Here is a 27802-nt window from a genome sequence, read left to right as displayed (position 1 = left end):
TCGTATAACCGCATAAACGTCACATACATGAACAAACCCTAATCGGACTCGGGTTTAGATCCTTAAAAAACTCCAAAATTTGTCCGACTCCTAAAAAAGTAATCATTTTAGTAATATATATATATATATATATGGTATTTTGTTAATATTTAAATGGTGACATTAACAAAGAATGCAATTAAATCTCCGCGTGTCTAACAACCAAATATAATTAAACCTAAATTTTATGAACATTAAATCTGTGTCTTGAATTGCTGAACACATGAAAAAGGAAGAGCTAAGAAAGAAGTTAGAATTGAGCATAACAATTGGAACCTATTCAACTACAATGTCTTCTTTTCCTGCCATTGAGAAAATAGCTAAAAGGACTGACTACTACTATTACTACACAGAGAGTGTCAGCATGAAAAGAAGTCCTTCAATCTTTTGAGCTTTGACATAGAAATTATGGGAAGCAACACAAAAAAGAAAAGCTATGGCTTGATCGTCAGCTCTGCCCTTAGATGAAGGATCCCATTTATGAAGTAAATACTATCTTCAGCCGTGAACGAAGTCCATGGTATACCAAACAAGTTTCTGTACCCAACTGCTTTCCCACCTGTAAACGTGTAGTTCCCCTTGTATTTACTCAGAAACTCTTCGCTCGGCTTCGATCTTGCTGAAAATTCGTAATCCACAGCAAAAGACACAGACCCTTTCTCCTGCATCCCCAGAAACAATCCAAAGCAATGGAATGAACTCTGCTGGTCCATGTTGCAATGAGCAGACAAGAAGAATCCTTGCCCTCCCAAGTGAAATGCTTGAGAGTATATTCGTCCAGATGGGAATAAACTTGTACATTCTTCTCGTTTCAAGTCCAGGTATACCACACACTGTTGTCGAGGGAGCTCCAGTTCAATGATCTTAACTGGCCTATACTTGTACGTCCTCTCGACAAAGCGACGGTTCGAGGAAGTAGACTCATCGCTAATCAAGGCTCTCTGCCTGTGAGGAACATCTGCCTTGAAAAACAGTGCCTCGAGCACAAGTTTCGAAGCAGCCTCATGATCAAAGTCATTACATGTCAATACCTTCTTCAGCTTCCGGCAGGACATGTAGGGGAAGCGAATGAATTTAGCAAGACGAGTACCAAGGACTTCTCGTCGTTCCTCTAACGAAGAATAGTGCGACCTTGCCCACTTTAAAACAAAGTCAAATACTGCATCCTCTGATGCTACTTGAAGATCATTACTGGATAATATTGCCTCTATTCCAGAAAGGGGAAACAGCAATATCTCTTCTTGGAACCTGACATACACACATTACATTATCGTCATTATAGCATTTAAGATAGCAGGATCCCTTGACTAAACAGTTTAGGAAACATGGCTTGGAATATTTATCGCAGCAAATCGTCAATGTGACGAACTATTGATGGCAATACATGTCATGCATGTCTTGTTCTTATTTTATTAGCTAGCTATTGCTAGCAAGAGCAGAGCAACAAAGGACCAATGCCATTGTGGTACTTCTTTGGAAGGTGTGACTCGAGGGGAACCAAAGATTATTCAAAGAGAAGATGACCAGCAGTGCTGGCCTATGGGATTCTACTAATAAGCTCTTTCCCACCATCTGGTGTTCTATTTCTAATATTAAATTCTTTTAGTAATTACGATCTCGTACATATTTTGCCTAATTGGGAGTATTTTTTGAAACCCTCAGGGGATATCTCAGATCCCCTTTTGTTTGATCCTTCTTTCTTTAAATTATTATTTGTTTCTTGGGAAAAAAATCTATAGCAGAATCAACAGGATGAACGTTGAAGTGGTAAGTTTCTTGTTTTCTTCAATCTAGATTAACATAATATAGATTATAGAACACAAAAGACCAAGAAAAAGAAAATTAGAAATAAAATTTTGATCTTCATGTGAGATGTGAACTTACTTAGTTATGTCTTTATAACGAGCCGCAAGGTACTGTTTTGCTGTATCAGTCAGTGATTGAACGGCTTCAGCCATTAGAACACTGGAAGGAAGCTCCAAAAAGAGCAGTGCAGACTCCGGTGTCATACTCAAAGTTCGCAATTGTCTACTGCAATACCTCATGCATGAAGAAACCTCATATTTATCAGCAGCCATTAGCACATCCAATAACGCAGGAGCGGTGGTAACAGACAGGCTATTGCTGTACATAAAGTTCAACAACTCCATGAGAGCAGCTTCCTCTGTTCCAAGTAAAAGGACATAATATAGCAAGTCAGTTCTCTCTATAACACAGCCAGAAACAATCATTCAACAGTTTTCATTTGGAAAGAAATTTCATATGCTATTTCTTACCAGAGGCATTGATCCGTAAGGTCACACGTCGTTCATCTGATTCTTTCATGCCATTTGAGAACAGCTACAAGTTTACAAGATAGCGTGAGAAAATGAACATTCTTGGGATTGTTGGGGGTGATAGTTATGGAACAATATCAATAAAGACTATTGACCTTTACCTTATAGAAGAATGGGCTTTTGGCCGCCAAAATAGGAGAGCTAATATGCAAAGTCTTCACCCTCACCACACTAGAAGAATCCAAATTTAAATCATTGCAACTTGCAGCTTCATCACCTACAACAATATTTTCATGAATCAAACACAACGTTCGAAATTCAGATAAAAACCTGACCATATGAACTTTTTATTTGTCCACAGATCTTTCTGATTGGACTTCTCCGTCATTACCTGATAGTGATTCTTCAACCATTGCCACAGGTCCCTCATCTGGATTTTCGGACAAGATATCTACCATATCGGGCTCTTCACAGGTTACAACTTGCTGCTCTGGGCATTTACTGAGATCCAGAGCTGAATAAAACAAGAAAAAGGAATTAATTTTTCCGGTGAACTTTTCCGTGCAAGAAGCTGTCAAAAGAAAAGTTACACCATCAACAATCAAGAACCCACCGAAATAAATATTGGAACAAAATGAAAATTCTGCAAACTGAAAACATAATTGATCTCTCGAGGTTCCACTATTTTATACAGACACAATGACATTGCATAAAAATTTCACATTTTCCATCAGCAACTGTAATCTAAGTAACCCATTACCACCGTTTTTATCTATTCTTTCAGGAAAGATCGACCATTGGAACCATTTAATATCAACATATTAATATTAGAAACTCTGCATGAAAGGTTGTAAGGTATGAGCAATTTGCTATTTATGGCAGCTGGAAAAAAACCAAAATAAGCGTTCTTTGCACAAGAATATAAAATAAATAAAAGGATCTTACTAAAATCTGGAACTCGACGTACAGAAGATTCTGATTCAGAGTTCAGAACGTAGACTTTAAATTTGTACATTTCCCCTTTCGTTCTCAGCTTAAAGTGCCTCGAGAGGAAACTCATGTAACCGATTCTGAATTCTAAAACTAACTTTCTACGAATTCATAGCCCAGAGATAAGAAAAACATCCATAAACCCAGATGGATATGAGTTAACATGCTCTAGTGATTCAGAAGAAACGGCGCTAAAACAACAATTAGTTTTAGACAAGAAAAAAAAACCCCGAATTCTGTAAGGTTCCTCATAAACCAGAGTCGGTGATGGAGCTAGCTACATTAATCCAACGGAAATTTGAAATTATCTAAATATAGACAAAAGTTATACTCGAAACCCCGAAAAGAGAAACAAAAATAGTTGAGTATGACTCACCATTTTCCGTTTTCTTTTCTTCTTTCCTCCTCTTTCGGCGAGCCCAATCGACGACACTGCTGCACCCACCAAAATCCGGCTCCGTTTCATCGGACACGCCGACGATCTCAATCCTCAGTATGCGATCGGAGAAGTTACTGTCGTCAAAAGCGAATCCAAAATCAGAATCCCGAGACGAAGTGGAAGCACCGAGCACATAATCGGAGCCAATCGCCGCTCTAGGGTCGAACAAATCAGTGTTGGAATCTTTCATCTTTGGTCCAAACAAACAAAACAATCACTCAACACGAACCCAGATGCAATTGAAGACGACCTTGATCTCGAAAGCCCTAAAATCTCAGCAGAAGCGGGTAGAAAGGGTAAGAACAATATGGAAGAAGAAGAAGCAGAAGAAGAAGAAGAAGAAGAAGAAACAATCAGAAATTGAGGTGGAAGAGTTAAGAATTTATACATTGGAAGAGAGAGATTCGTAGGAAGAAGCCAAATCATTTCGCCGTGTGAGAGAGGTTGGGTTGAAAACCAAAACCCTCGTTTCCATATCCGTCCTGCTTCCGTTCGTTTGTTAATTTTATCACCCCGCCGCTCATGACTGACTTTACCAGAAATGAATGATACCTAATAAAACTATTTCCATTTTTTTTTTTTTTTTATTATTATTATTACTTTTAATTTCCATTCAATTATTTGGTCAAAAATTTCTATTATTTAAATTTTTAAAATTAAACCATTACCCAAAAATAGTCGATAGGAAGTGGCTGAAATTTATATATACTTGGATTTATAAATTTTTAATACTAATTTTTATATGATTTAAATATTAAATCACTTGTTTTATATTAATTTTAAATGGAAAGAAAAATCAATATTTTATAAAAGGTTTTAAAATAATAAGAAAAATTGGGATTTATTTGGAGTACCCAAAGAAAGACCAAGTCAAATGTTGATTTCTCCGAAGGAGAAAATGTCCATTTTAGCGGTCTCCTTGAGGTGGATGTTTGGATTGGGTCATCTCCTACCTCCTACAAATTGACAACCCAAACATCCACCTCAACAAGACTGTCTCTGCCACTCCTCGTAATGATTCATTAAACCTGTTAGACGAACACGACTCTCCACAATGGTATGATATTGTCCACTTTGAGCATAAAAACCCATGACCATTCCCTAAATTAACCGATGTAGGACTTTCATCATCCAACACCTCCCCTTAATCGAGGCTCGACTCCTTTGGAGTCTTAGTCATTTTTTACTGCCTTCGTACCTTCGAGGAGGCTTGACTCCTTTTGGAGTCCTTTGTTCGATATTTAAGGATTTGTCAATCTATTGACACGGCTAAGTTTAGGGCATGGCTCTAATACCATGTTAGACGAACACGACTGTCCACAATGGTATGATATTGTCCACTTTGAGCATAAGCTCTCATGGTTTTGCTTTGGGCTTCCCAAAAGGCCTCATACCAATGGAGAGTGTATTCTTAGATTATAAACCCATGATCATTCCCTAAATTAACCGATGTGGGACTTTCATCATCCAACAAAACCTACCATTTTGTGGACTTGACCAAATAAGGAGTTGGGAACGCAATTTCATGAGATGAATTTCACTCTATCACCGTAAGTACAAATTGGACCATGGGCCTCACCCTCTAATTAGTTTGAGCGGACTTAGTTTATGCTTTGATCATAAACAAATTGTTCATTAGATTATCAATGATACTTTAGGTATAAGATATAATTACTAGGGTCAAACGCACTTTTGACCCAACAGTAATTAATTACTAACAACGTGAAAGGCCCGCTTGTTTATAATGGTTATATTCATAAACCTAACTTAGATCTATAGTAAAGTGACCTATAATTAATGAATAAAATTTGATGTAGGACCCATTAAGATTTGGAAACTCAAGTAAAATTTAAATGGATTAGCTTAGTATCATGGTTATGTTTGTCTCTTTTCTATTGCCACAATACTTAGCACAACATAAGACACAGTTCTCTTATTTAACGCGGTATTTGTTGCGTTTGTTTTCTGACCATTTTTTTACCCAAAAATATTTAAATTTGTAATCAAATTTTAAAAAATAGAACTATTTTTTTTAGTTTCCAAAATTTTATCTTGGATTTTGAAAATATTGAATAATAAAAAAAACAAAGATTATTTTTGTTAATTGGTATTAGTTATTTCAATAAATAATTTAGGATAATTTTAATTAGATTTAAAATTAAAATTAAAAGAATTAAAAAATAAAATTTGAGTCTAGAAAACTCCGTACTCGCGAACGAGAACCTTCAACGTACCAAAATTTCGACACGTCATCATACACGTGGGATTTCAGACTCCAGATATTTCCGGCCGGAAACACCAGAACAATCTCGAAGACACCGGAGACGTTCTTCCAATTCGACGTATAAAATGGCGCAGATTTTTACAAAATCATCAAATCTATTATCGCCGAGTAGCTTGGATCGATCTAAAAGCGACAAAAAGAACTTGAATCTCCGTTTTCTGGGTTGGTGGACCGTTTTTGCGCCGATATCTATTAAGTCATCTGGATTGTGTCGGAACCGATTGGTTGGATTTTGTTCTTTTTTGTTCGAGAAATCGCATCCTAGGTGAGTTTTCATGATATCTTCTTCATATTCTCTTGCCTTTCTGAATTTTAATTGAATGTTCTTAGTGGTCTGAATGGTAAATGTAGAATGTGGAACTTGAATCGGGGCTTTGAGTGATCCGAATACTAACTAGGATTCGATATCTTATGAAGCCTTATTCTGCAATTTGAGATGGTATTATGATTCTGTTTATGTATGATTCTTCGGTGTTATGTTCTCTCATTATTTTCTTGGGAAGAATTCTTACCCATAATGTGTGGATTTTACCTGTAAACAGCTTATTTTATCCTTTTGAACTCTGAGGTTGAATAGTGCTGCAATTTAAGTACGACCTTTTAATCTTTTTGTGGAGGATATATTTCTTTGAACTTTGTTCAAGTTGGTTTAGCTTAGTTATCATTTTTCATATATTTGTAACTATGATTCGACTGTTGGATTTAGCCATTTTAGAATTTATTACTTGATTCTGTGGCTAGGTTTGAGTTTTCTTATGATTGGTTTTGGTCATTTTTGTGACATAAATTGGTATTTCATTAGTTGAATTTTGTATCGTGTCTTGAGGAGTATTATATTGCAAGTTTGTAGTACCCATCCTAGTTTGGTATTTCAATTGATAAAATTGAAAATGGGACGAAATTATCTAAAAGGTTACTCTTCCCTGTTCTGTTCTTATGACAGTAATGGCAATATAATCGAAGAGACGATCTTCTGCATCGTATAGATGATGTTTGTTGCGTAATATCTCTGTTGCCTGCGCATTCACTGTCTGTCTCTTACAATGTGATTTGATGATACTCTCAACAGGAATTACAAAGATCCCAAGAATTGTCTGAGCCAAACAAGCTCACCGCTTTTCCTTTAAGCCTATTGCATCTTTTTGTGGGCTTCAGATCAGCTAGAGGAAATGATTCCCATGTTCAGGTACATGGACTCACAGCCGTTCCAGAAGAATCGAATGCCTGTCAATCCATATCAGTATCCGAATATGGGAAGTGTCCCATCTTACACGATGATGGATCCAGCTAAATCATGTATGCCTCCTCATGATTCTGGGCATAACTATTGCCATTATGGCTACCCAATGCCACCTTCCTGCTGTAATGATGGTAATTTTTTCCCTGGTTACTATAATTTCAGACCACCGTACCTTCCTGTTCCACCCCATCAGGATATGCATTGCTATGGCAGTTACCCACCGTGCCCGGAACCGTATTACGTCCAATATGTTCCTCCCATGCATTATAATGTAGAGCAGCCTAGGTATGAGTTTGACAAGAACGTGATGAGGAATCATCACTGTTGTGGCTGTCCTAATAGCTTGTGTGGGCAGAAGCAGGAGGAAGATAGATGTGTGAAGATTGAGGAGGAGAAACCGGACAATCAAAGAAAGGGGTCGATGGTTCCATTTCAATTAGGAAATAACCAATCCCCATTTGTGTGGATTCCACCTGACTATGTGGGGAGTGAAAAAGGGAAAGAACCTTCTGAAACTGGAGCCATGAAGCAGGAGAAGGAACGCCATGGTCTGAATTCGACGAAGAATTTGGATCCAAAGTTCTGGCATGGCTGGCCTTTGTCTGATTTGAGTCGCCTAGGGTCATGGTTTCCTGATGCAGTAGGCATGGGGACTCGAAGTGTGCAAAATAATCAACCGGAGGATGGAAAAAAAGAGTTCCCATTTCCTCTTATTTGGATGCCTACTTTTGGTAGAGAGGAGAGGGCTGGAAAGGACGTCCAAAATAAGGATGCTCCTACAAAATACACTGAAGAGCCTTCTAATGTTGGGAAGTTGGTACCAACGAATATCTTGCAGAAAAATGATGCAACAAGTGAAGGTCCTGAAGTTGTGAAGACCATAAATCAGAGCAATATTCCGGAAACGGATGTGAAGCATAAGATTGATGACACCAACAAAAAGAAAGAAAGGAGATGCATTGCGGTGGAGACTGCTAAAGAAAACGAGGTAAGGGAGTCATCTAAAGATAATGTTAAAGGACAGAAAGCAACCTCGCCAAAGAAATCAAGATTGCCTCCTGTTTGTCTCAGAGTGGATCCTCTTCCGAAGAAGAAGAATGGCAATGGCAGTTCGAGGTTGCAGAGTCCTTCCAAACTGTCCGATGTTAAGGAAAACACTCAATTAGATTCAAAGATCAATAGCGCTATAGCAGAGTCAAACAGCGAGAAGATCATTAAGGAAGTTGAGGTTACCCATGACAGCCGTGATGGTAATCATGGAAATAAAGAAAATATCTCTAGAAATGGAGAGCCATTAAGCTCGACAACGCAGTCTCAAGGGAAGGTTCTTGACAAGCTCTGCAAGGAAGGGACAGAAGAACAGGGGGAGAAGGACAGAACAATAGACCAAGCACCTACTGAAAAGAATGTGGATGAAGGGTCGGAGGTAAGTTCAGGGGACATAGTTCAGGAAGAAGGGAAAAATGAGAAGCCTAACTTATCGGATGATGAAGCTGCCGTGCTCATTCAGGCAGCCTACCGTGGTTATGAAGTTAGGAAAGGGGAGCTTCTGAAAAAGATGAGGCAACTTGCTGAAGTTCGTCAACAGGTCATGGAGGTTCAAAATCGTGTGAATGCTTTGGAATTGGCTCCTCCTCAAGATGAGAGAGAAAGAGTGTTTGTTGGAGAAATGATAATGGGACTGTTGCTACAACTTGACACCATACAGGTATTTGTCTTCTGCTCGACCCTTTCCTTTTCTACTTTTGTCCCTTTTTGAAAAGAAAAAAGAGTACAAGTAGGATCTGGAACTCTTACTACTTCAAAATTTATAAAATGTTGATTTGAAGGCTATCCTAAGTTGTTTTCTTAAATTTTGCATTGAAAAGGGTCTGTATCCAAGTGTAAGGGAGTTCCGGAAGTCTTTGGCGAAAGAACTTGTAGCGCTTCAGGAGAAACTTGACTGCATGGTGATTAACAAGCCTACAGAAGTAGTACAGGAAGCCGCCGTGGAAAAACATGCTGAACATTTTGATACAGAAACTTATCATGAAATAAAAGAGGAAGAGCAACACAAAGAACATCAGAAGCCAACTGGGGATGGAAATAGCGAGTTGCCGGAAGTAAACGATGAGAACATGAAGGAACACGAAGCAGAGCAACTTGTAGAAGTAAAAGAATCTGAAGTTCAAAATGAAGATATTTCTGAATTGTCATCTCATGACTTATCCAAGCATTTTGAGGGTGAAGAGGCTGAATCAAAGGTTGAGATGGAACAGAACGTGGAGTTGTTGACTGATGCTGAGCAAAAAGTAGGGGAAGTTCTTCAAGCGGACAGGCAAAAAGAAGCTGTAAACCATCAAACATATTCTTTTGGAGATACTCGTCCTGCAGAAGATTCTTTGCAGGTTGATGCTTCGATGTCTGTCTGTGATGATCAAGTGGGAGCACAAACAGGACTAACACCTCAAGTTCTTGACAAGATTAATATTTCTGCAGCTGCTGAAAATGGACAAACTGAAGATCAGTTGGCTGCAGATGTGGAACTTCCAATGAGAGAGGACACCAATCCAAATAATTTCGAAGCTGCCAAGCTTGAGCAACTTGAGATAAGGGGAGAGGTGTCAGAGACTGAAGAGAATGCACGTGATTTGGAAGTTGAACTAAGTAGTGATGGAACTTCTAATGTGAAGCATCCTGAGGGTGAGGAGGACTGTCATGTCTCATGTGTCGGCTCTGAGCAGAATAGGGAGTATTTGGGTTATACAGAACACGAAAATGAAAACGAAGGAGCATCTGATGAATCTGCAGAATTGCCAGGGGAAGAATTGAACTCCAACGACGACGACCCGAACATCCAAAACAAGTTGGTAACCGAGGGAAACAAACAACAGACAATGGATGAGCTTGTGCCATCCAGCCAGTTAAAAGACCCGGCTAGACGAGCATGTGATGAATCTGCAGATTTGCCAGAGGAACTATCAAAATCCTACCACAATCAGAACGTCCAAAACGAAATAGTAAACGAGGAAAATGAACAACGAACTGCTGATGAGGAAACTAAAATGGCGGAAGACATGCTGCACGAGCCACTTGTAATTGATCCTGTGCTATCCAGCAAGTTAGACAATGAGCCTAACGAGATACATGCTGCTGATGAAGCAACTCTCGATGGCCCTTCTATTCAGATGGGTGAAGGGTCACTGCCTTCTTCGGCAGACCCGAATAAGCTTGATTTGGGTACTGAAAAGGAGATGGATAAGAAACTAGTGGAAGAAAATGAGAAAATGAGAGAGATGGTGGAGAAGTTGATGGAGGCTGGCAAAGAACAGATGGCCATCATATCAAAACTGAGCGGAAGAGTGAAGGACTTGGAAAAAAGGCTGGCAAGGAAGAAGACACAAAGGCGAGGATGTGGCTTATCTATGCCAAGACAGCATATGTTGAATGGTCGGATTAAGGCTTGAAGGGATCTGCGATCTGCATTATGCATGTTTGTGATGGAATCCTTTTTGTAATATATTTCATCTCGTTGTATATTTGTTTCTCATAAAAATAAAATGCATCTATGTTGCCCATGATCATGATCGTTCTTAATAGTAGTCTATTGGGAACTCGTTTGGGATGGGCTGGGTTATTTTTTCTATGGACTCTTAACACAAATAGAAATATATAATACATGTGGGTGAACATACAATAGCACCAATCAAGAAGGATGTTTTACATAATAACAAGACCATTTGAACAAAGGATAAAATAAAAGAAAAAAGAACATGAAGACATCCTTCCAGAAAAAATTAGAGGAAAAAAAAAATACATGAAGATGTTAAAAATGAAATGAATTTAAGACTAGGCTCTACTTAAGTTAACTAGTTTTCAAAATAGTTTCTGTACTAATTGTTGTGGTTGAATTTTCCATCTCTGGTGGAGGCTTTACATACTTCCCTATCACCTTTTGGTGTCTTCTGTGTCTCATTCTGTCTAGTTTAGCTTTGCTCTTTTTCTTTCTGTTCTCTTTCTGCCGATCTCGTAAATTCTTCTCTCTCTCGTACATACCTTGCCAGAAAACCTCACCTGTCGATGGCCATAACCACCGTCTTGTGGGGTGGTCGGTATCTGCTTCCTCTCCCAAGTCTTCATCCATGTTCTTTAGCATGTCGTATGAAAACCATTTGATCCACATTTGACCTCTTCGTATATCGAACTTGTGTTGTTCTTGCATTGCACCAGTCTCAGGGTTAACATACACTATACGCCTTGCACTGTGGTACGCCCAAACGTTTACGAGGAGTTCTAGCAGCCTGGAGTAGCAGTGCTTGTCCTGTGAAAAAGTACACAACTCTAGCATTTACAACAAAACAATACAAATGCACAAACCGAGGGCGAGCTCGATGTTCACATGTGAAAAACTAAAAGAAGAGGGAATTTACTTTGGACAAACTCAAGTAACATCGTCCACTTGAATGGTGTTCGTCGTAAAATTGCGCATCCAGGGCATCAACAAACATTCTGCAGACAAAAAGAAAACTCAAGAATGGGAACTCTTAAGCAAGAGTGCTATAAATAGGGTACAAGATCTCTTCCGAACCTCGAAAACATGACAAATTCTAGAAAAGATCTGGTTGGCAGAGCCCAGCTCTGCATGGCGGACCATGTAGAACCGTCCCCAGGCATGGGCGGTAAAAATTCCTGATCACCTTTTATACCGAACATCGTCTTCAATGACTCGGAGAAAGCAAACCTATTACCGAAAGGGGCATAGGCAAAGAATTGATATTAGAAGATTGTATAATGAGAGTTCAGATGTTCCTGTACATATGTTTTCAGGTCTTACTTGCAATTTCCAGCATTTATAGAATCACAAAATGACCAAAAATCAAGCTGGCGCGGGTTTCTTGGATCCGAGTCCATGCGCGCCCAAAAGTAAAGTGCATCTCCATGCCTTCGGGTTTGAATTGCAGCTAATAATGAACTTTCAGCAATTTTTGACAGTGATACCTATTCAAAGCACACCATCAGTTAGATAAAAGGGTGTTTCTTCGCACGGAAATGATAACGGTAAGTATATGCTGATATAGTTTTGTAATCCTTTATCGAATAGTCTAAGCGTTTACGTTTGTGAAAATAATCTAAAGATCATGTCATAGCAGCCAAGCTAGAAACCTAATGCATGGACACAGAACTTACCAGTTGTTTAAAGTTCAAGTGGTTTGTTTCTTATTTTCAGAAGAAATATAATAGTGAGTTCAAGAAAGAAACTTCAGAGAAAATATGGATAGAGAGACGTCACATACATTCCTGGCTGTTGCTCTCCAAGATTGAAAACCGATCCAAGCATTCTTGTGTATGCGGTCAACCCGGTTAGCAATTGCAAAGAAGGCTCCGTATTCGCCAAGTACATTACGGTAGTATGGGTTATTGAGAAGTGGAAGCCGTGAAGGTGCATCGATATCATCTACCCCAGGTCGCCTGCCTTTACTAGACTGCAAGAATTACGTTCAACATCGACATTCAGATGGTAACGACAACGAATCTTGCAAACATAGATACAATAAGAAGCCATTTTCGTTTATATTCGAACCAAACAATCAAGCAGAACTGAGAAAACAAGACGACGAGAAAATTTTTACGCACCAGCCCAATTCCACGGTAAAGAGAACAACGGTGCAGGAAAGGCCAAACTCCTTCCCCAAAATAAGGTTCATAAATGCATAATGGCTGTCCTGTCCTTTCAAGCTCCCCTTCATCCCTCTCATGCAAATCATTCTTAGACCTATCAGCTCTCTTAGCGCTTCGATAAACGTCCTCCCATGTGGTATGAGGTTGTTCCGTTCTATCTTCAATCTGTCAAATTCAAGTAACAATGATAATAAGAAAAAAATCTCTAAAAATTATAGAGAGCCAGGATGTGCTGCTTAAAATCTTACCTCTTCTTCCTCTCTTCTTCTTTTGATATTAGACGTCACCGTATGTTTTTCCTCCTCCCATATATCGTATACAAACGACTCACTAAAAGCAACAAGACTAGAAGGCTTCGGTTTTTTAGAATGGTTCCAGTGCTTCTCAAATTCATCTAAAATCGTGAAGCTTCTTTCGTTTCTGTTCAGGATGGTCAAATTTGATACCCCTTCAAATAACTTCCACTGCCATTTTTCTTTCAGTTGGGAAGGGATTTCAGCAACTTTCTTAGCTGGTGCAGCTTCTGATGGAAGCTTAAGAACAGCATCAAGTAGTGAGGCATATCCCTCCACAGTTTCTGTAACCATCAGATTTTTCACAGTGCCTCTTCCAATCGAAGCAATACTGCGAGCCAGTGGCGATAATCTCCCTTTCGAGACCATTTGCATAATAATTTGGGAAAGCACATAGAAATTTCCCTTGGGGAACAAATAGCCATTTACCCTGTCATCAACCTAGTTGTTATTGCCAGTGTAGTCAGTAGTTTGTCCAGAATTTTCACGCATGATAAATATTTTCTTTAAACAAAAAGTATCTTTCATTAAATATGCAAGTACAAAAAGAAGAAGCCACACAGAGAAGACTTCAATCATTTCAAAGGATTGCCAAAAAGGGAAAAAGTTACAAGGAATTCCAATTGTTGGTAAACGAAAATCGGAAATACCCCTAAGCAGTTTAGTGGTAGAAACACAAAGAGTCATACTAAGCCACATTCCAAATATCCTCCAAAAGCCCCTCATTAAAAGAACGGTAACGGGTCAAGCCCACCGCTAGCAGATATTGTCCTCTTTCGAATTTCCCTTCCCTCAAGATTTTTAAAACGTGTCTGCTAGGTAGAGGTTTCCACACACTTATAAAGGGTGTTTCGTTCTCCTCCTTAACTAATGTGGGATCTAACAATCCACCCCCTTCATGGCCCAGCGTCCTCGCTGGCACTCGTTCCTTTCCCCAATCGATGTGGGACTCCCACAAATCCATCCCCCTTCGGGACTAGCGTCTTTGCTGGCACACCGTCTCGTGTCTACCCCCTTCGGGGAACAGCCTCCTCGCTGGCACATCGTCCGGTGTCTGGCTCTGATACCATTTGTAACGGCCCAAGCCCATTGCTAGCAGATATTGTCCTCTTTGGGCTTTCCCTTTCAGGCTTCCCATCAAGGTTTTTAAACGCTTATGCTAGGGAGAGGTTTCCACACACTTATTGAAAAGGGTGTTTCGTTCTCCTCCCCAATCGATGTGGGATCTAACAAGAACACCGAGATAACTGGGAGAAGAGTGGGAAGATGCAACAAGGAACCAAAAAATATGTCATATAAGCGAGAACACAGAATCTTGAAGAGAGATATTATACAAGTATCAAGTCAAGCACATAAAGAGCAGATGATAAGTCAATCCATAAACATTCAAGTGTGAAAGGATGAAAGAACAGGTAAAATACATTTTACCTTGTTCTCTACGTGAATCATATCCTTCAAACACTAAATTCCAACTGTTAGAACCAAGGATCATTATATAATGAATTTTTTAAATGATTTCTTTGTTTATTATTGTAGTCACCCCTTTCTGTTGTATATTGGTTCTTATTTATGAATTATTTCTTATCATAAGCAATGATTGAGAACAAATGTATGACGTATCCGAACAGATATGAATAAGAAATAAGTACCATCCTGCCCTAGCATTGTATCAGAGAGTTGTACGATAAGAAATTAGAAACGTACATATTTCCTAATAATGGCAAGATCTGGAGCAATGATAGGTTTACCCATGCCCATGGCCTTCACCAAAACCTGTGGGAAAGATTGTTCTTCCAAAAAGGAACTATATATAACAAAATCAGCCATGCTTAGAGCATTGTCTGATCCTGAATCGACGGGAACATGCTCCACAATACTCCTTGGATATTCCAGTCTCTGAGCAATGGCCTAAGGAAAACCAAACGAGTCAATAAAGGCTAGCAATTCATTAATGAGAGATGTAAACCAAAGCTGACATGCACCTCAACAGCCATTGTGTAGTTGCCCTTCGAATCCCCACTTAGAACAAAGATCTTGAGATGAGAATTCAAATGTTCATCCAAAGAAAACTCGTGAAGTAGTGGTAATATGGCCTGCAAAATCATTGCATGTTCCATCCACATATCCCTATACAAAAATTGGCTTCCAACAATGGCAATAACCAAGTCATCATTTGCATAGCCCATCCTCGCACGCAGAGAGGTGATATCAATCTCTGATTCCAATGTGTCGAGAGGATAACTCGGAATCACAAAGAAATTCCCACTATCAAATGTAGAGTAGACCATCTGTGGAAATTTTAGATTCAATAAAACCAATTAACAACTTCATTACATCACAGGTTTACAATGTATGAAATTATTTTTTCTTCCTTGTTTTTTGTCAAAAAACCAAGCATTGCTAGGAAATGATTTTAAAGATGATTTACAAGAAACAAATTTCTTAGTGAACAAGTCTTTTTCTTTTTTTTTTCTGCAGGTTAATTAATTGGTTCATCCCTGTGTTTAATCTTGTTAAGCAAACCATTACCGGCATGACATAATTGGGAAAGACAACAACAGTTGAATGGTTGAATACTCTCTTCCAATCATTTAAAAGATCAAATAACCCACTTGAAGCATAGTTTTGAGCGCGTAAGGCAAGGGTTTCTTCACGGATAGTCCAGATAATCGGCAAAGACTTGAAAGGTTCCTGCAGAAAACTGTAAACAAGCAACACTACTCATTGAACTAAATAATAGACTTCCGCATATTGCCATAAGTTCACTATTAGTACAAGATTAGATGGATTGATAATGGACATATAGGCAATTCTTGGGATAAGAACACTAATGTAGCGGCAAAAACGCAAATAAAGAACAATAAAATAGAAAGAAAAAATAAACTGTACCATAAAAATTAAGGAATACATGAACAAAATTTATTTCTTAGTAAAAAATTACAAAAAAAAAAAAAAAAAAAGAACCTATTTAGTACTTTCGAGTTTTTAGGAAAGGTTGCGGTTTGAATCCTAGAATTTCATTAGTTTGGAATCCAGTAACGGATATGTTTCGAAACATCTTTGGAAAGCCTATTTCTTTTGAGGTACGCTCATTACTGAATCAACATGTGTTGAGCAAGACTCTTCTTTACTTATTTATTTTCCTCTCTTCAAAATTCCAAGAGTTGCAAGGAAAAGTTCGATATTATTAAATATCAAGCTTCTTCATGAATATAATATCGGAATAACTAATATTTTTTTCAATGGGTATTTCCTCCTCCATCAATATAATATCTGGCCGTCGAGCCTTTAATGACAGAGAAATTATAATGGTTTGGGCCAAAGAGGAAAAACCCAAAGAGGACAATATTTGCTAGCATGGGTTTGGGCTGTTACAAATGGTATTAGAGCCATACATCAGGCGATGTGCTAGCAAGGACGCTAAGCCCCAAACGTGGTGGACACGAGGCAGTGTGCCAACAAGGATGCCGGGCTCCAAAGGGGGTGGATTGGGGGTCCCACATCGATGGAAGAAGGGAACGAGTGCCCCAAAACTCAGCTCAAAAAAACCATCTTTACTGAATGTAACTCAAAGAAAGTCTATTAACGAAATGGCAACAATACTCCAGGTTTTTATGAATTAGGATATACTATATCATGATAATCAAATGTCCATACTTATTCTTGGTACCAAAAAAAGGATTATACTAATTCTTACCAGGAATAGATATCTTTCACTTCAAGAGAGTGCATAAGTATGCCATCATAGCTGAAAAAAGCATCATAAACATGATTAGAAACAATACAAATTTTATTTAATAGAACGCTTTAGAGATAAATGTCATTAAGTCAAAATATTGAAGTAGAATTAACATACTTTAGCCAATCAACCATGACCTCAGTCTCATCACAAGTTTGAATTAGAGTAACTGGGACTCCCATCTGCCTCCAAATATCACTCACTGGCCCACCCTGAAGAGAATAAACCTGTCGAGCAAACAATTGAGACATCAAATTATATGCTCGTGCAGATAATCTCTATGATAGATATCGTTTAACTGATATAAACTTAGTTCTTGACTTCTATTTACACTGAAAGCGCAGCCTTGCATCCATTGTTAAGAAAACAGTATCAAGGCAGAAACAATTGTGTGAAATTTCTAAAGGTGTACGAACAACGGTATCAAGGCAGAAACAATTGTGCGAAATTTCTAAAGGTTTATGAACAACGGTATCAAGGTAGAAACAATTGTGTGAAATTTCTAAAGGCATATGAACAACGGTATCAGCTGCTTCATGATATATGGAACGGGAAATTCCAGAATACAGAATGCTTACAAATTTCCTTAAATATTCTCACAAATCTCCCAAGAGTAAACAACATAATATAAGGTGATATTAAAGAAGGCAATGCGAAAACAAATGAATTACCTGAAATACATATCCTATCTCCTGCAGAGCAGATGCAATGGTTACCATCAGCACTTGATAAGAATCGACCAACAGATCTGAAAATACCTTTAAGGAGAAAATGATATTCAAGTGAATTTTAACATCAAACAACATCAGGCATGCATTCAGTAACATTCAACTGAAGAACAAAATCCATAAACACTGTCAAATCTACACAAGACATGAAGTTAGAGAGAAGAATTCACAGTCCACGGAAGAACATAAATGGAAGAGGCCCAAAGATTTGAACAATTCAAGAACATAGCTAGGATTGAGTAGCAAACTCACCAGTGCAAGTTGAGGTTTCCTATATCCATAACGATTTCTAGTCCTATTCAAAGATTGAAACCCTGTTTCTCTTGATTCCCTTTGAAATTTTTCCAGAAGCTTTGATGGCTCAAATCGAATATCCTCCCCAAATTCCAACATGCCCAGCTCCTCTAAGAACTTCAAATCCCCTAAACTTCTCTTCGCATCTTTAAAAGAAATCTCAGACTTCTCCACGACTGATCCAGGCAAGAACATTTGAAAAAGAACCACAAAGAAAAGGAACACAACCACAGTACAAATCCATTGCAAGTAATCAAACTTTTGGAAAAGCAAAAACCGGGAAAATCTCGATCTAGGTCTCTGCAAATAGGAGTATCTTTCCCCCTTGTTAGTTGATGAAGAACGAAGAAAAGGGTCTCTCTTCAATGGAAATCCATTTTCCAGTGAACCCATTTGCTTCCATCCAATTACAGTAAAGTAAAACGCCTCAACTCAACATCCCAAAATCAATCGCATAAAATAACACCAAATTCACAGCCGAAACCTGAGAATTTCGAGATTCAGAATCAAAACAGAAATGACCCAGAAATCGCCGACAATTGCTTAAATGGGCTGCGACGGATTTGGCAGTAGAAGCAGTAAATTGAGGGCAAAAAGTAGAGGATGCTTGTGAGCTAGTGAACACAGAAAGAGAGGGTGAAATTGCTCAAGTGAAGGAGAACGAGCGAGGATTGAAAAAAGATGATGTGGATGCGGTCATCATCGTCGTCAAGAGTCAAATCCAATTCCAAATGGGTCTCAAAAATCAAAGATTTTCAAAGATTTTACTGCAAAATGGTGGGTATTTGCTAAATATAGGGCTCCGCATTTTAATTTGAGATTACATAAAAATAAACAAATCAGAATTAGTTATGAAAGTGAAAGATTCTAGCAGTGCTACTGTTGCAACACTCCATTTTTAGACAGATTTACATACTTTTTCTTTTTTTCTAAAAACAAGTTTGAATTTGAGTTTTGATCGTAGTTTCTTAATTTTAGCTCAAACATCCTTTTTTATTTAAGACTTGTTGTTTAATTGGAAGTTAATTTAGAGGTCAACATTTTTTTTTAATGATGTTTAGCAATAACATGTGAATGTCTTGTTTGTGAATCAAATAAATGTGTTTAGTGTGCGAGAAACGTTATCACAACTCCATATTAACTATTGTTAAATATTTTATTTTTATCAAGTTAGATTATTAAAATAATTTAATTTTCATTCACGTAACTTAAAATTGAATTTATTTCATCATCAATTTTAATAATTATTCTTAAATAAATGACTTTAATAAAATAAATTATATAAGTGTAAATAGTACACTGATATGCTAAAATGAATTATGTTAAGTGAGATATATTATAAATATGATATAATTATAATAATTTATTAATAAAATAGAAAAACTTTTAAAAAAATAGAATATTTAATTAATTTGTACTGGTTATAGTATATTAATATTAGTTATAGTTTTAATTGAGTCAATTAATTTTATTTAAAATTGATACATTAATGAATGAGATGGTGAAAACTAATCCTAATAAATAATTAATTTGTTGTAATTATAATTATTGAAGATCATTTTTATAAGTTAATTCATTCAAATTAATTAATTAATTAATTATATTCAAGATATTGTTATTTATTTATTGGTTTATTTTAGTAAATAAGTACTTTATTTATTTAATATTCTTTTGTCAAATATATATTTGATAAATTATTATTGATTTATTATAATTAAATAATTAATCAAAGACCAATTAATAAAATTGATATAATAGGAACACATGTGTGAAATTTTGCATCTAACCGTTGGGACTAGGTTGGAGGCGTGCGCTCATGGGACCGCGTCCACCAATAGATTGCACTTGCGGGGGTTGAAGATGTGCGTCTAGGCTGAAGCTCTACTTTTGTGCGTCTTGAATACAATTTGTGGATGCTGGTTAGGTCCAAATCGATTCGATCTTTCTTCTTCACCTGATTGTAGTGGCTAACTTTTCCTCCTTCGAATGATATCTTTCGAAACTGAAATTTCGAGACTTATACTTCAAAATGAAAAAATTTATCTGGTTGCATAATAAATATTAAAATTTATTTTTTAAAAAAGAAATTATAATAAAATAAGCCACTTAACTTTTAAAGTTCCAATAAACAAATTTTTTTAATACAAAAATAGAATCAATTTCAACCAATAATATATACTAAAAGTATTCAAAGTCAATTTGCTTTTTATTATTTCTATTACAAGAAAGTCAATGTTATTTAATACATTAAATATATAGTCATGTAATTAACATTTCTGTTTAATATTCATTTTCAATATACCCGAGAAAAAATCCATCAAAACTCATTAATAAATTGAAAATTTGAACAAATAACCTAAGTTTACCAATAGAGTAAATATATTGAATAACCATTGAATAACGTGGAAGCATGATAAAAACATGAGAGTAGTTTCTCATGTACACTCTTACTCCTATATGAAAATTATTTTGAAAGGTTCAGAATTGAAAGTAACCTTTTTATTGGGGTTAGATATACATATACTCACAAAGAAAATATAAAATAGATTAGGGAATGTAAGACCGTTAATAAAAGGGTCAACTAGCATTTTATCTCGTTCAAAACTTTGGCCAACTAGATTGTGGCAAGCATCTACGTACCTCTCTTCAAACCTACAAGTATCAATCAAGCTAGCTTGAGACTAGACCCAAGACCTTGGCCAACTAGACTGAGACCAGGAATCGAAATGTGGGACAACGAGCTTGGGCCAGTAGTGGTACAATTAACCCATAATCTTGAGAGGTAATTGCTACAATTTTATTGAGAAATACTATCTCATTCAAAACACGCAAGAGGTCTCATAAATACAATGAATTTGTATCGTGTACATCAAAAACAGAAACCCACAATCAACCACACAACATATCTATTGATTCAAAAAATATGTAAAATAGTGGTCATCGAGACAGAAAATATCTTACCATAGTTCAATCACAAAAAAATTTGTTTTTAATCCATTTAGAAGTTACATACCAAAACCTAATCAAAACCCCTAAAAAAAAACACTTAATCCATAAAATTCTAGTTTAAATATGAGGCCACATAAGCTCACTGACCTTAGCCAAACAAAAAAAAATTTGGGTGGACCGAATCAACTTAATAAGATCAAATTCGTCTAATATGAATTGAACCATTCCAGTCTGACTGAAACACATGAGATCCTTGCATGCAACTCCTAAAATCCACTATGTTAAATGTAGTTCTTCTCTTGTCCCTCCTCCTCGCTCACAACTGCACGTGTTACTGATGGTAGCTAATGATGCATGACAACTGCACCTACCTACATAAATAGTGAGGAACACATGACAACGAAATTTCTAAGAGAACAAACGAAGTCATAACACATTTGATTGAAAACAAAAAATAAAGACCGCTAAGGCTACTGCCAATAGTTGAGACGTCACAATTGATATAAGAGAAAACGAGAATGATCGATAGAAGAATCAATAGCAACGGGAGCGATACCCATGATAAGTGAGGTTGGGAACAATATAAATAGCAAATAGCAAAGATGATAGATTGGTGCAGTGAAACCAAATACTAAGCCAAATGCAAAACAAGATTGATAATACATACAAAAATTTTGAACACGATAATGGTACTTCATATTTAACGACTAAAATGCATGCAAAGACTTGCGAAAATAGATTATGACATCAATAATGGTAGTAGTCTGCTTTCGAAATTGGTAGATTAGAGGCTTCCTAACTACCACTATTTCTACTTTCTAAAATCGAACATGCTTGATTTCTTCCTTCTTGAAACTTTTTTGTGTTTCTTCTCCTTAGCAATAATCGTAACCTTAAAACGCTAGCTAATGCTAGTTTTTAAGCTTCGAATTTCCATTTAGAGGGGTATACGTCCTCATTTAAACAACCAAAAATAGTGTTAGAACTTGACATTTTTGTGCAAAAACCATTAAGAAATTTTGGGTTATTGTAGCACACATAATCAACAACTTATACATACATGGTTATTCCTAAAATCAAAGGAGGGAACATCGTTTAGAGATCTAAGAGTAAGAGATGCCTCTGCTAATAAGATTCAAGTTGCATTCACCTAGTTCATGAGTTATACAAATTAACCTTACAGAATTTAGAAGAATTATTCCCAAGAATTGAATACGACTACCAAAATTTCAAGAATTTCCTACATTTTCCATTCCAAGACCAAATGGAAAATCTCAACTTCAATATTCAGAATTTTCTGTCTCCCTCCTCCGTCATCAACGCATGTTTTCCTTCATTGTTGCTATATTCGTCTACCTAATCATGTATAACAAAGAGAAATAAATATGATATCCAAGTCTTCAGATCTGACGAGCATGGAAAGGTCACTAAATGCATGAATAGATATGCTCCAAATATTTGGGAAAAGGGCCAAAAGAAAGAGCATGAGAAAAGAGAATAGATGAAGGTGAGCAATATTGTGAGTGTACAAACCTAAGTGCACTTAGATAAGGGAGAGTCCAAGTATATCAAAGGGCAGTGGAGTTGGTTTTGTCTTTCAATATCATTCCATTTCTTTAGTTTCTTGCAAGAGTTCGAGTAACATATTAAAAGTTTGACCATATATGAATGTCATGAATAAGTAAATTCTCCAATGGAGAGCCCTCACTAAAGTTCTAAGTAAAATAACTTCTACAAACAGAATTTTGAAAGGAATTTGATCAATGAGACAGAGTGAACTTTTCAGAATAATACTGGTAATAATCGAAAATGTTCTATGAATGATGATGATAAATCTTGCTACATGCTGCTACATTGTTGTCATGATAACAAATGAATGAAATATAGTTCCAACAGAAGGTTGATAAACAATAACAAAGCAGGCTTCCATTGCAGTTGCATGATTGTCATTCCACTAATTGAATCACTATGAAAACAAACCGCAAAAGAAAAAACATTTTTTATGACATTTGTTATGGCAGATGCAGTCCAAAACCACGAAATTTCCAGGAAGAAGGAAAATTCAACTACATGCAGTTAAGGCTGCACATTTCTAAAAGAGTGTACCTTGAATTGAAGGAAGAATTGTGATGACACCTATGAAGTTCTCATATTCGTCCAAGAGGGGACTCAAGAGTATGATCATCCACATACCACAGGTCAAAATCTCGGAAACGCTTAATCTTCTTTTCAAAACCTGTGATATAATTATTATGTATTATAACATGCATTCCCTTTGTTTCCTGTACCCATGACTGGTTCTTGAAGTATAGTCCACCTGTTGGGAATGCTGTCTGCGGCAGCAGGTATAGATCCACCTGTATATGATCATTGTAGCCAATTTTAGATAGTTATCTAAACTGCATAGTCTCTCTTTATGAGAAAATCTAATATATTTCGTCTCGTCTTGACCAAAAACTGAAGAATTCTTCCCGCATTTATGCCATAGTTAAGAGATTTAATCCAAGTGACAGAACCTTGAGCGAACAAACTACTAGATCAATTGGTTTCAGCAGCTTGGCAGATTGTTAGCTCAAAGGAAAATTTGATTCTGATTCTAGATTACCAAAGGGAAAAAAATTGTCTACTCTACGGCCAGTTTGATAACAATCTTGTTCTTGGTTTTCTACTTTTAGGCTTATATAGAAACAATTGCTATTTCTACCGGTTACCACTGCAATTTTGGTCCCCTTTGAACGTCTAAGATTTCCAGGGCCCATTTGGAGTGTGTAAAGGACTGAGTACCAGGAAAAACACTGTTTGGAGATGAACCAAATTTTGAGGAGGGACATGACACAATTCAACAAGCTTATTTTCTGTAGACTAAAAATGTGTTTTTAAAAGGGGAAAAATCTAGACAACGAAATTTACAATTTCGGACAAGCTTAATTTTTAAAAACTAAAAACAAACATATGGGACCCTTTCATCCCTTGTATAGCCCCAAGAAGCTGGTATGGCCATTGGAATCATTTCGGTTTTCACAGGCTCACAGTCCATTCACTCTTCAAGGAAAATTGTCGACAAAGTTAGCTTGGAGAATCCCCCGCACAGCATATACCCAAAGAAGTGAGGTTCTTCTTGTGTGAGCTTAGCTGTGAAAACATAAACTCACGATGAGACATAAAAATGGCTTCCCACATGCTCCCTCTCCCTGTTCTTTTTTTTTTTTTTTTACTTTTTTAGAAATATCTGGAGACCCAAGGCCGTATCCTCTCAACTGTTCTTTTGCTGGTCATTTCTGGATTTCCATTCTCTTCGCTTTCAATTGGCAAGTGGCATGCCCACTAGATATCAAGGAGCTATACTTCCTATGTTTGTCGGCCACTCTTTTAGGGAAAAAACAGGAAATTCCTCCAGTTCGATAAAGCTTTCTTTTGGGATCTTTGGCTTGAAAGCAACAATATCATCTTCAATGACAAAGAAAAATCTTTGCTTTATAATCGAATGGAAGTTCATACTTTGTAACTCTTCACTATTTTCATGAAAAGTTTTGATTCTCAAAAACAAATACAATCTTGTGATAATTTCATAATACACTCTCCTTTTGTGTTCTTACATGGTGAAAATTTGATTCTCCTTTCAATGTTTTCTAATTTTTGTAAACTTAATTGTTATCGTATGGGGTCTAAGCAGCTCAATTACGATATGATAGTAAGAACTATAAGGCAAGAAAAATAAACCTCTCCGGCGGTTTTATTCAGTGCCCAGTTGAAAGCAGGTTGATCATTTGATTTCTTTGCTTTGGACCATGGCTGAGCTTTAAGTTCATCAATCCACTTCTTCATGATCAGCTTTGCTCCATTGGTGGGGCGTAAGAAAATCATGCAGCTGCATATGTAAGTGCGGCCCTTTTTCCCTGGAGGTGGCAAATCATGAGAGTGGTGCAAAGGTTTTACCTGTTAAGGCACGAGGACAAATAACCTTATGTTAATCAAACAAGGATGCATGCACATTTCATCAAAATTTAAGATGAGAGTTTAGTGTCACCACGCTTCTCAAGTTATATTAAGCTAGAGATCTACAAGTACCACATTTTCCAGTCAATTTGATTGATTGATCAAAGAAATTATCAAATATACAAATGTTTAACCAAAGGTGAAATTTCAAGAAGATAAATCCTCCAACATTTTTCATTAAATTTTTCCCGAACTTATTATGAATGTTTCTTTTTTGTAACGGTCCAAGCCCACCGCTAGCAAATATTGTCCTCTTTGGGCTAGAAAAATCCTTTCGGGCTTCCCCTCAAGGTTTTTAAAACGCGTCTGCTAGAAAAAGGTTTCCACACCCTTATAAAGAATGTTTCGTTCTCCTCCCCAATCGATGTGAGATCTCATAATCCACCCTCCTTCGGGGCCCAGTGTCCTCGCTGGCACTCATTCCCTTCAACAATCGATGTGGGACCCCTCAATCCATCCCCTTTCGGGGCTCAACATCCTTGCTAGCACAACACCTCTTGTCCACCCCCCCTTCGGGGGTCAACCTCCTCATTGGCACATCGCCCGGTGTCTAACTCTGATACCATTTGTAACGGCCAAATCCCACCGCTAGCAGATATTGTCCTCCTTGGGCTTTCCCTTTCAGATTTCCTCTCAAGGTTTTTGAAACGCGTCTGCTAGGGAGAGGTTTCCACACCCTTATAAAGAATGTTTCATTCTCCTCCACAACCGATGTGGGATCTCACATCTTTCTTACTCAAAGATTAAGAAATAAAAAATTAGAGTTTATACGCAAGGAAAGTGTAAGCAACACAAGTCCACAAACATTGCGTCAGATGAAATGGGAAAAAAGGGAGAGGAAAAGTTGTATGTACCGCAGCCATGTCATCTGTGAAGTACACATCATGTTTCCCTTGCAGATAAGGAAATGGATCAGCCAGCCATACCATATCAACATCATTGTACATAACATTATAACCAAGCTCCAAAATGTGTAGTAGATGTCGTGGTCTTCGGGACGTGAAGTTGAAGAATCCCTGAAAAGTGAAGACAATCATTTTCATTTCACATAGGCAGTCAATTTGGCTGAAGATTTTTTATTATTATCATTTTTAAAAAACTGAGCTTTCATTGAGAAAAAAATGAAAAAAATACAAGTGGCATCATGTTTAGAAAACACATGCAAGAATGAAAATGTTCATGACCAAGTGCTGCATTAACAAAACATCTTTGCCCAGGCAATCTTAAATGTGATGAGATATTGAACAGAGAAGCAACAAACACTAAACACTGAATATGTTTATATAAGCAATCATGTTTTTCGTTTCAAATAAAATAAATAAATTTACGCCTACGATAAAGAAACAAAATTTATGAAAGCACATAATGGAGTCACTGACCACACCTGAGAACCAAATTTATGAGCCGTTTGAGCATCAGGAGCTGGTGGGACGAGCACTGCATGCCCCGGCCATCGTTCATTCACCTTATAGAGCGTTGCATAGTCCTCTGCAATAACAAGAACTTTCTCGTGGTGCTTCTGCCGAGTAACACTAATCAACCAATTATTAAGGAACGGCAAGTAGGGTTGGCTCACAGCGCAAACAATCACAGTCCCGTTCCTAGCGACGAACGACGCAGCTTCAGCCAATGAGTATTCTCGCCATTTATCGTTCGAGATCTTGGAGCTTGAGAAAATACTCTCTTGTATATTCATCCAAGGTAAGAAGACCCCGAGAATCACAATAAGAGAAAGCAGAGCAAGCAGATTTAAAGGGCTGAATATGGAAAAGGATCTCTCAGAACTCGAAGAAGAACGAGGAGAAAGTGGGTACGAATTTGCAAGTGGGTTATGAATGGGTCTTTGGTGCAAGATCGACGGCATCTTCGTGCATTAAAAAAACACAGAACAGTGTGAAGCCGATGTCAAGTAAATCTCTAAAACTTTGAGCCAGAAGGAGGAAGATGAGAACTATCCACAAATCATTCGTCGTAGAATCAAATTGCAAAATCAATCAACAACATTCAAACAAGAAATGAACACAAATCAAGTGCAGATGAGAACTCCCATTCCATCAGGAGTACGAAAACTGAACTCTCAAGGCCAGATTCGAGCTTAAGAAACCAATTAAAAACCAATCTTAACAAACTTTCTGTGCCGATAATCGGATCAATCACAATGAGAGGAAACAAAACAAAAATGGCAGTGGGCAAACAGATCAGAAGAACTTAACCATGCGAAATTGCCACGGATTCAACCGCAATGATCAATGATCTGAAATTTTTCGGGCATGATTCAGAATACGAATTCAAAAACTAAAAATAACCATAAGAAAACGAGTTCATGAACCAAAATTACTAAGATTTACCTTGTCGTTGGAAATCGAGCTTCCACAGGGGCTCTGGTGCTTGAAGAGTGAGGATCTGAGAGGGAGAACAATGGAGAGTGGCGGTGGCGGGGAGCTGTTTTAGCAGTTTCTTAGCTTAATACTATTAGGCAAAGAAATAGAAGATGTGGACTAATTATGTCAATATGATATTTTGTGGGGGGTTTTCTGCAAATAGTCTTGGATTTTTGTTAAAACATTATAAAATATGATATTTTGTGGTATTTAATGGTGTGTGAATTTTCAACTACTCTTTTCTTAATTTCTTTTTAAATAATAAATTTTATTTTTATATAATTATAAAAGCTTTAATGGCAAGCTATTTATTTCCTTTTCATGAAAATAGAAAAGGATTGGGAAGGAAAATAAATAAATAAATAAACCCTTACAAATTTATTGATTTTTTTTTTAAATTAGTCGTATGAAAAAATTTAAAAATTTATTAGACATTTAAAAAAAAATAATTTAGCGAAAACACATATAATATTTAAAAAAAAAAAAAAAAAAAAAA

At 37.1% G+C, this 27802-nt stretch overlaps 4 protein-coding genes across 9 annotated transcripts; 1 reads left to right on the top strand and 3 right to left on the bottom strand.

The window, feature by feature from the left end:
* Positions 1 to 263: 263 nt before the first annotated feature.
* Positions 264 to 4293, bottom strand: LOC111494478 (BTB/POZ domain-containing protein POB1). Its single transcript, XM_023144420.1, has 7 exons — positions 4133 to 4293; positions 3682 to 4010; positions 2707 to 2829; positions 2477 to 2592; positions 2316 to 2379; positions 1924 to 2203; positions 264 to 1287 (listed from the first exon to the last, which is right to left on the bottom strand). The coding sequence occupies exons 2-7, from the start codon at positions 3932 to 3934 to the stop codon at positions 474 to 476; spliced, it is 1650 nt and encodes a 549-aa protein (XP_023000188.1). The 5' UTR covers positions 3935 to 4010; positions 4133 to 4293; the 3' UTR covers positions 264 to 473.
* A 1817-nt stretch (positions 4294 to 6110) lies between these two features.
* On the top strand, positions 6111 to 10831 carry LOC111494551 (BAG family molecular chaperone regulator 6). 2 transcript variants are annotated; one of them, XM_023144504.1, is made up of 4 exons: positions 6111 to 6293; positions 7098 to 8976; positions 9137 to 10723; positions 10759 to 10831. In XM_023144504.1, the coding sequence occupies exons 2-3, from the start codon at positions 7198 to 7200 to the stop codon at positions 10712 to 10714; spliced, it is 3357 nt and encodes a 1118-aa protein (XP_023000272.1). In that variant the 5' UTR covers positions 6111 to 6293; positions 7098 to 7197; the 3' UTR covers positions 10715 to 10723; positions 10759 to 10831. The 2 variants fall into 2 exon arrangements, with proteins under 2 accessions (XP_023000272.1, XP_023000271.1); XM_023144503.1 differs by having other exon boundaries at positions 9137 to 10831.
* Positions 10832 to 10902: 71 nt separating this feature from the next.
* On the bottom strand, positions 10903 to 18761 carry LOC111494552. Its single transcript, XM_023144505.1, has 14 exons — positions 17939 to 18761; positions 17630 to 17716; positions 17076 to 17185; positions 16917 to 16967; positions 15749 to 15920; positions 15202 to 15507; positions 14924 to 15127; positions 13175 to 13660; positions 12882 to 13091; positions 12542 to 12730; positions 12082 to 12245; positions 11836 to 11988; positions 11678 to 11756; positions 10903 to 11568 (listed from the first exon to the last, which is right to left on the bottom strand). Exons 1-14 carry the CDS (start codon positions 18371 to 18373, stop codon positions 11113 to 11115), a joined length of 3102 nt encoding a protein of 1033 aa, XP_023000273.1. The 5' UTR covers positions 18374 to 18761; the 3' UTR covers positions 10903 to 11112.
* Positions 18762 to 21080: 2319 nt separating this feature from the next.
* Positions 21081 to 27388, bottom strand: LOC111494514 (UDP-D-xylose:L-fucose alpha-1,3-D-xylosyltransferase MGP4-like). Of its 5 annotated transcripts, none has more exons than XM_023144460.1 (6): positions 27274 to 27387; positions 26310 to 27179; positions 25780 to 25941; positions 24650 to 24865; positions 23036 to 23286; positions 21081 to 21300 (listed from the first exon to the last, which is right to left on the bottom strand). In XM_023144460.1, the coding sequence occupies exons 2-5, from the start codon at positions 26787 to 26789 to the stop codon at positions 23077 to 23079; spliced, it is 1068 nt and encodes a 355-aa protein (XP_023000228.1). In that variant the 5' UTR covers positions 26790 to 27179; positions 27274 to 27387; the 3' UTR covers positions 21081 to 21300; positions 23036 to 23076. The 5 variants fall into 5 exon arrangements, with proteins under 5 accessions (XP_023000228.1, XP_023000229.1, XP_023000231.1 ...); XM_023144461.1 differs by having other exon boundaries at positions 21081 to 21296; XM_023144463.1 differs by lacking the exon at positions 21081 to 21300 and adding an exon at positions 21969 to 22285 and having other exon boundaries at positions 26310 to 26789; positions 27274 to 27388.
* Between the last annotated feature and the right edge of the window lie 414 nt (positions 27389 to 27802).

This window comes from Cucurbita maxima, unplaced genomic scaffold, assembly GCF_002738345.1.
Source record: "Cucurbita maxima cultivar Rimu unplaced genomic scaffold, Cmax_1.0 Cma_Scf00020, whole genome shotgun sequence".
In the NCBI taxonomy this organism is placed as follows: Eukaryota; Viridiplantae; Streptophyta; class Magnoliopsida; order Cucurbitales; family Cucurbitaceae; genus Cucurbita; species Cucurbita maxima.
The sequence above is the reverse complement of the archived record's forward strand: the minus strand, read 5'-3'. Positions and strand labels throughout refer to the sequence as shown.